Genomic DNA, 9,312 nt, shown 5'->3' on the forward strand with positions numbered 1-9,312 from the left:
ATAACTATCATTCCTAACACTGAATGTGACCAATTCCTCTGCATGAATATATATGTTGAGAGAAAGAGAGAGCCGTCATTGTCCTGGGATGGTCTTTCTCCTAGTAGCTCCAAATGCCTTGACCTTTTTTGCAAGAAAAATATGTCACCCATAGGGCATCCCCCCCAACCCCCCTATCCTTAGATGTCTGGCTAGGTCCCAGGTGGAGTAGACATAGTACACGCTGTGGCACAGAGCAGCACCTTTCAGGAGACTATTAATGACTGCTATTAATCTTTTGCTAGAGAAATTCTTGAGAAGCGCCAGTGATAACTGTCCAAATATGCAGAGTGTAGAGAGAGCTTCTGGGCTGGGTATAGTCATGACTACTTGTGTTGTCATGTTATGGTATATTAGCACTGCTATTACTGCTTTATGTTGGAATTGATTTGTGTGTAGATAGGCAGCTGGATATATTAATATATAAATATATTATGTCAGAAAACAATATGTGATGGGGCAATCATCCTAAAGCCAGAGCAGCCTGAACTACCCCATACAAAAGTGGCAGGAGGGAATGACTAGCAGTAAACTTAGTGTCAGCAAAGCAGCAATCTGGGACACTGCCACTGCATATCTTGCAGTTCCTCTTCTTATTAGTTTTTTGTTTTTCAACAACGCATTCGCCTGCACAAGTGAAGTCAAACATGATACGAGGTTTTTATCCCTTTGTGCTATGTCTGTTTCAGCATAGCCTCTGCAACTGCCGAGGTAGGTCTCCCACTATGCCCTGTTTCCATCCCACTCATATCACCTTATTGTGTCTAGGGCACTTTTTATGCAGGACTCGAAAAGTTAATGTTTCTATATGTAATATCATTCTCTAACAGCAATGCTTATTCTACCCAAGCACATCATCATTAGTCCAGAAATAGCAAGTTCACTCACCATCAAAGTTTCAGGTTGGGAAAAGTTTTCGGTGTATACACCCAACAAAGGCTTTCTCCATCAAGCATAGGATCCCATGTTAAAAAATATATGACTTACAATATACATTTTTACTTGCTACCATTAAATGCAATAGTGTAGTCCAGTACATGAACCTAGCCTTACAAGGTATAAGGTACTGCTATAATTGTTCCCTATCTTTACAGACAACACAAGTTCTGCTGCTGATTGACTGTGTTGCACAGCATGTACCTCCACAACATTTTAAAGATCCCCTCCTTACTTCCAGAGACAGGGGGAGCCAAAGAGGACTGCAGATAGTAGGAAGTGAAGAGGACAGGCACATATTTGACATCCCATGATTCAGGGACAGAAAGCATGGAGAATACCATACATTCAGAGTATAAGAATTTACACAAATGGAAGTTAAGAGCCAGGAGTATGGCCATGTGATTGCACATAATACTGGCTTACAGAAACATTTCAGCTACAGCAATAATAAGTAAAAAATTACAACAGCTTGCACACATTTACAAGGATCAGAAAACCTCTTCAAAGGTATGTCCACACGGCACGTAATTTCTACAGCAGGAAATCTGCTGCAGGTTTTGGCATGGATATGCCTCAAAATATACACGTGTTAGATGCAAATTTTACTGCAAATTTTGGTGTTGATTCACAATGGATTTCATACTCTTACTTGAAAGGGTAAAAATGTGCAGCATGAATTAACATGCTTGAGATATACAATCTACACTGCCAGTCAATATACAGGGAGGGTCACACTCTTAGGAAAATCTTTGTTGCCCATAGCTACCAATCACAGCACAGCTTTCATTTTACCTTAGCGGTTCAAGGGATGAAACCTGGGCTGTGATTGGTTACTATGGGATACAAAAACAAATTTTCTTTTAGTCAGTTTTCATAAAAATATGGTGCCAGACCACTTTTTAATGGCCAACCTGTTTTATTTCTGCAGCACATGGATGAGATTTATTGAAATCTCATCCACATTGCTAGTACTGTAAAAAGATACAAAAATTTGATCACATTTATGCTACGTGTGGATGTAACCTAGGGGTAGATTTTGGAAAATCAGGCAGTTCTTGTGGCATGTGTTCCAACAAAAACACTGTGTGAATCTACCCTTAGGGATTCAGTCATTAGATTGGACCACAGGCAGCATACACCTGAGGCAGGGATGCCAGTTGCCTTTGTGGATATTGTGTGTGGCTGCAGCATTTCAGAAAAAATACACTTTGAAGTTTGACTCAGCTGAGCTCCGACCCATGGAGGTGGGCTGCGGTGGCCTCTGCCCACATACAACATGAAGACTGAAAACGCTCTCTCTTATGTAAGTAGGAAGAGAGAGGGGGAGAGAGCTGTCAGTTTTAATGATACAGGCGGGGAAAGGCAAATACAGCCCACCTCCATGACTCGGAGTTCAGCTCTGAGTCACATTTCAAAGTGTATTAATTTTGAAACGCCACAGCATTTCAGTATAAAATAACCATGAGGGCAACTGTCATCCCTATTCCAAGTTCATGCTGCCCATGGTTCGAGCATCAGGAACCTCATGACAGAATCTCCTTAAACTGGATCCAGATTAGATTTTGCCTTCTCTCTTTTTCTATAAAATATCTGTAACAATGGGATGCATTCTCATTCATTTGTCCAGGTAAAAACTCATAAAAAAATGTCCAGTCTAAAAATGTCACAAGCGGGGAAAAAAAAAACACATATGTGGGCCCTGTAAATTTAGCATGACACACAACAGTATTTGAAAAATTGATGCAAATTAATATAATTTTAAATCAAGAATCATTTGTACATTTGGTATCTGCAGAAAACAAGTTTGTGTGGACAAGAATAAATGTTAAACTGTCTAAAATAGCATCCAAAATGGCTTTTCATTATAGCATATATGTGGAAGTATGAAATTGCTCTTATCGATGTGCCATTAGGAATCATTATGCCACTGTAATATGTGCAGCATAGTATAGAAACATGTAACAATGAAGTGCAATTATTAAAAGTTCCACTTGATTAGGAGATTTTTACAAAATAATTTTTACCAAAACCCTTATACTGCTATTGCATAGTATTCAATGACTTTAGACAATTCAAAAACTGAACACATAAAAAGTAAGCATTAATATTTGCATAAAATTGCATTTGAATAGATCTTATTTGCAGTTAAATAAGCTAAATATGTATTAATAAATGTATTATAATGAAGGAACATCATGCAACACCTGACACAATGTTTGTCACTATATAGCCAAAAACATAGAGCTTATATACACAAGTATATTAGGTGTCGGTAAAACCTCGGAGTAGCATGAAGCTATAAGGCCTCCATAGACGTCCGTATCCCCCTGTGTTGACTATGTACACTGTTTTTCTTTTCTGTTAGAATACATATGAATCTAGCAGAAAAAAATGTGACATGCTTTATTAGCTAACTTATTATAGAGGTATTCCTTTCCAGAAACATTACTTCTAGGGCAAAATAACTTTGAAATACGGAGCCGTACAGAACAATACTGCTGCACACAGAATGCCTGCAGCTCTGCCTTGTGCATGAGTTCCTACATTTTTCATAGTAGTTTTTCTGACAATTGTGTAATTAGCAGATCTATCAATCTATTTGAAAATACAATAATTTATTGTCATAATGCCTATTCTAGGAAAACAAAGCAAAACGATGTGGATATGCTTTTTTTTAATCTACAGCACAGAATAAACTAGCATAGCTAAATTAGGTCATGCATCAATTATCATCATTTTCTAAAACTATATGCAGTTAAATATTTAGCGATACTTGAATATAAGTAAAATATAAAAGCCAATGAAACATATAGAAACTATATACACCGCAGAAATAAAATCTGCTTCCAGATTTGTATTCCAAAAGAGCTGCTAATGTGAATTTAACTCATTGAGTCACATTCAGACCTTTGACATGAAAAGCAAATTTCATAGTCTGTCTCCATAACAACCAAGCGTCTTCTGTGAAAGAACTGTCATGTAAGGATACGTAATGTGTTTAATCAGATTGTATGGACAACAATTGCCAGCCTTCGCTTACCCCTTGCTGTTTTTATTGTTCCTATGAAGATTTTGTAAACAGAAAACTGTCACTTTTCCTTTTCAATTATATGAAGGGGCTATAGCTTGCCATTCAAATGTAATGTCATGGCAGAACTAGAAGGATGCTTTCACTGGTGCTATTAGCAAAGACAGTACTACATTATACTATATAATGCAACAGGTTTTTCCTTTGTCTTATATAGTTTCAATAGAATGAAAACATTTCATTTAAAACATTTAGCAGCTGGCAACAATTACACAAACTTGTAATTCACAATATACATTACAATATTTATCTACCTTTATGTATATACATTCAGTATTTTTTAAATTGTTTTGTTAATACTACAATCATGTGACAATCACAAATATTATGAAATGATCAAAATTGTTTTACTTGTTGCTCCTTACTTTTTGCTTATAATGAACACTGAGTACAGTAGGTTTGCTGGTTGGTTGGATGACAGGCATGGACTTGCAGGAACGCTACCTTCTGATAGGTGACACTGATACTGATGGGGGGTAAAAATGCTGGAACAACCTGTCTGCACATAGTTAACGCTGGAGAAAATCCTGACTTTCGATTATATTTTCAGTCGTTGTTACAAGGCCTGTTCAAAAAGTCAGACATTGATTTGCAGTAGGTTACCTTCTAATACATGCACTGCAGAGGCATTGTTTCACCTTTTTACATTTACATATGACTCAATTAATACACTTTACTAATTAAGCAAACTGAATAAAAAACATAATTGAAAAAGCTTATTAAACTGTCAAGAAAAAACATATTTGAAAAAAAAATTTTTTTATCGACCCTATAAATAAAACTGGAGCTTAACAGCACTTCTTTACTCATCATTTTGCCAGCTACATACAATAGAAAAGTATCATAAGTTTATTACTGTACAAACAGGATATTAGACTTCTGATGACAAAAACATCACAAAAATATTAGGAATTTAGTAATACTCTTCAACAAATTACTTGCTTACAATAAAAAGAAAAGTCAAAAACTCATAATCATCTATGCACATGTAGAGGTCATACTAAAGGTCCTGCTTTGATGGCTTTTGCACTTGATGACAATGTAGATGGGTCATGTATGATTGGGTGTAATATACTCATAATATATAAAGCAAAAAAGTTGGTTATAGTTATATGTATGGTGGCAAATAAAATCCCACATGTGCAGAAGTAAAAGTCAAACTGCTATGAAAATATATACTGTAAGATCAAACTGACTTCATCACAAAAAAACTTTATGTAGAGGGAAAAAAGGGAAACAATATATAAAATGATTTTTCATGAAAACACATTAATGAAATCCTTAGAACTGATAGGATTTCAAACCATGTTACAACTGTTAAATCATCAAAAATTAAAGACATTGCCACACATACCAAGCACAGTTGGATTTATGGACCCACCACTGTGCCTAGAAAAAACATCCAAGTGGGCCATAGCCTTTCACTCCACAGAGCACCATAGCCTATTTCACGCGGACCTGTTTATTGGGCTCCCACTGGTCATACATTGATGGCCACCAATGTTCCTTCACACCTCTTTAAAAAAAATTAGTTACAAAGGCAGGTTTAAAAACATTTTTTAAGAAAGTTCTATAACTTTGATTTAACGGCACTTCTAGATTTCATAGCATGATATAAGAAAAAAGTACATGTATTTAAAGGGGTTGTCCCATTTCAGCACTTCCTGGCTGAGATGAAAAACCTGCATCTGATTTCCTGACCACCTCACCAGGTGTTATGGAAACTGTTTAGCATAGCAGCCTTATGTTGTTTCCATAACTCCAATCAAAGTGAATGGGTGTTACAAAAACAGAACAGCACAGTGCACAATGCTATTTCGATACAACAGGAGTTATGCAAATAGCATAGTGTTTTGTTACACAGTTTCTATAATTGCAAATCAACTCAATGGGAGTTACAGAATCCCTATAAGGCTACCAGCTTGGCTGTTTCAAGCAAGAAGGTCAAAAAACTGGTCACAGCTTTCTCATCTCAGCCAGGAAGTGCTAAGATGGGAATATCCCTTTAAGTAGGAATGCATACGATGGCTAAAGTGATCTTTTCTTTCAATTCAATCCTGATGTTAAAATTAAAATCAAATTATTAAAAGTGTAACAATAATGAAAATAAAATTAATGAATAAAAACTTTTCATTTCAATTTCTAAACCACTTAATGCTGATTGCCAAACACGAATGCAAAAGACCTTGTAGCTAAAAATCTACTATAGGGTTGCGAGCATCATACAGTGAAAATATATTAGATTAAGGCTTAAGGTTAGATAGATAGATAGATAGACAGACATGAGAGATAGATAGATAAACTATGACTTCTAAAATCTTGCAAATAGAACTTACCATCTTCAGTTGGCACATAGATGTTTAAGTATAAGCAATCTTCACTTTGAACCTGCACATAACTTGCAACTGTATCTATATTGGCAGTAAACCATGCAGGCAGCATGTCATTTAGCAATGATCTTTCATCCAAGTATTGTGGGCACACTGCAGCAAACTGGGTGGCATTCCGGGTATCAGTCCAAGATGAAGGTGGCTCAGGTGGTTGAAAACGTCTCTCTCCAGTTGGTGGCGCAGCATAGGGCACTCCCAAATATTGCTCTACAGGTCCCAAAATTTCTATGGATAATGATGTTCTTGTGCCACGAATCTTACCATAGTTCGTAAGTACAATTGGATGCTGTGCTTGGCCATCAATTATTGTAAATCTTACAGCAAGTGCTGTTATCCATAGAAGCAAGTTTGAGTTTACTATGACACAGACAGGAGTGAAGATCAAAGGCAACCATAGTAATCCCTTTGGTCTCGACATTGTTTACATCAACATCAGCAAAGGTAAGATCTCCCAGACAGAGAGGACAACAAATAAATGACTTCAGCCAGGATAAAATAATTCCACTATGTGAAATAAGCCACGAAAATTATTGCCTTGTTTGCATAATTGCCATCTATAAGATCCAGATTACTGAGTTTGTAAAGCCCATTCCATGAAAGTGAAATAATCAGTAGGATGCTGTTCCAAGTATTGATGTCAGTTTAGATGCTTCATTCAGTCATTGTATATTCTGTAAAGGATCCCGCTGCAGCAAGCCAACCTAACAAAACAGAAAAAAAGATCATCTTTAATAAACAGAAATTTTACATTGTGTTTTTGTACATATACTGTATATGAATAGTCACAGTCAAAAAATAGCAACATGTAGGTAAATAAACACTGGTACTATATATAATCAAACTAATGTGCAGTTGTCATAAAAAAAATAAGAGTATAACTTTTTGGAACTGCTAACTTGCAATTTATTTTCTGTAGTTTTTGCTATTTGCCAGTTTTTACTCTATTAGAATACATATACTGTATATGATCAGTGTTTTAGTTTACAGTAGCAGAACCAAGTATAGGGAATCTGAAGTAGTTGCAAGTACAGAAGTTTTATAGCAGGCTTATGCTGCAATGCTGTCACTATACTAGATACAACAGCAATTTTTATTCAACTGCTGAGTAGATATATAAACATATCATTACTAGCCTTTTCCACAGAACTGTACAGAGAATATTTTGTCTAATATCCAGGTTATGTTCACACAATGTATATTTGTATAGGTAATCTGCAACAGAATTATGCAAGGAAGCACAGTGTAATGTGAGGGAATGGAATTTTAACATGCTATAGTTTTTCAAATCTCCAGCACGCCTTATTTGTTTTGGGAATACAGCAAATGTTTGCCTCAAATGTCATCCGCTGCAATCCAATGGGTGAAATCTGTTGCTAAATCCACAACAAAATCTACATGTAATGCATTTCTAGGCTAGTTCAACAGCATTGTGTTTATGCAATGTATCAACTCCCCCAAAGAGAGTTCACATTCTAATTCACATATTTCACGCATAGTTATATTTCAGGCATAAAGCCCTATTAGTACAATATTATTTTTGATATATCCTGAAAACCATGAGAACAAGAAGAATAAACACATGCAAACATATGTGTGTTAGGTTTCCTTCACATATAGTCTTTTTTTGTAATTTTTGTCCCCTGGAAAACCAGGAATTTTTTAAAACTATTAGGGTGACTACCCACTAGCATTTTTTTCCGCTGCAAATTTGCAGCGTTTTTCTTTTTAGAATTGTCAATGGGGCTTTCTAATGTTAAAAACACAACGGACCAAAAACGCAAATTGCGTTGCGTTGCGTTTTTAACATTAGAGAGTCCCATTGACAATTGGAAAAAAAACGCAGCAAATTTGCAGCGGAAAAAAAAAAAGCTAGTGGGTTTGTCACCCTAAGGGCAAAGTCAGAAGAGGATTTTTTGCGTGCGCCTGTGCACACAAGAAAAGTGTGTCTGATAGAACAATTGGTTCCCTATGTAGTGTTCACATGTTCGTCTTTTACAGGCGCAAAATACTCACACCTGCAAAAGATAGGACATCCGTGGGCCGGGAGGCCTGTGCTGCATGTAAAAAATATCCCTGCGGGAAGTCCCCTCATTACTGAACGCTGACAGCACTGTCACAGTGTTCAGTGATGATGGGACTCCCCGCAGAGACAAAAGAATCCCCTGTCAGCTGTGGCAGAGGATCGCAATGTTCTCCCATTGCCTTCAATGGAGCTGCAGCTGCAGCTGTCCCATTGAAAGCAATGCAGGCAATCCCTGCAGTGATTTTCGGGGGAAGGGCTTGAAATATAAGCCCTTCCCTAAAAATCATCCTTAGCTGGTGTAAAAAGTAAAAAAAAAAATATACATCACCTTCCGCGGCTGTTGGGGCTCTGTCTTATCGCTTGTTCCCCGCCACTGCTCTGAAGCTCTTTCTGCTGGCTAGGGATTTAAAAATCCCAGCTTCCAGAAAGTGCTAGGTCTGATTGGCTGAGCCCTCAGCCAATCACAGGCTGTGCTCAACCACTCATTAAATGACAGCTGAGAGCTGCCTGTGATTGGTGACAGCGCTCAGACAATCAAAGGCAGCGCTCAGCCATTGAAATTAAAGTGCTTCAGAGCAGTGTTGGGGAACAAGCGAGAAGACTCACCGGAGATGAAGGAATCCCCTACCATAGCTGTCACAGCTGTGGCAGAGGGTCGTGATCTTCCCCATATGTGTTCAATTGGGCCAGCGCTGCTGACTTTGGCCCTATTGAAGGCAATGGGCACAGAGCTACAGTCACGCACATTTTTAACATGCGTAGAGTGCTTTTTTTTTGCACTAATAGCTGTGCAAAAAAAATGCTCGTCTGACTGAGCCCTTATATTCATTTTT

At 37.3% G+C, this 9,312-nt stretch overlaps 1 protein-coding gene across 1 annotated transcript in view; it reads right to left on the reverse strand.

Annotated features, from left to right (window-relative positions):
* NLGN4X (neuroligin 4 X-linked) overlaps positions 1-6,874 on the reverse strand; it is a 183,830-nt gene extending 176,956 nt beyond the window's left edge. Inside the window, exon 1 of the mRNA XM_066599914.1 lies at positions 6,403-6,874. Coding sequence (XP_066456011.1) covers positions 6,403-6,874 — 472 coding nt within the window. The remainder of the gene's footprint in view (positions 1-6,402) is intronic.
* Positions 6,875-9,312: the final 2,438 nt, after the last annotated feature.

This window comes from Eleutherodactylus coqui, chromosome 4 (genome assembly GCF_035609145.1).
Source record: "Eleutherodactylus coqui strain aEleCoq1 chromosome 4, aEleCoq1.hap1, whole genome shotgun sequence".
NCBI lineage: Eukaryota > Metazoa > Chordata > Amphibia > Anura > Eleutherodactylidae > Eleutherodactylus > Eleutherodactylus coqui.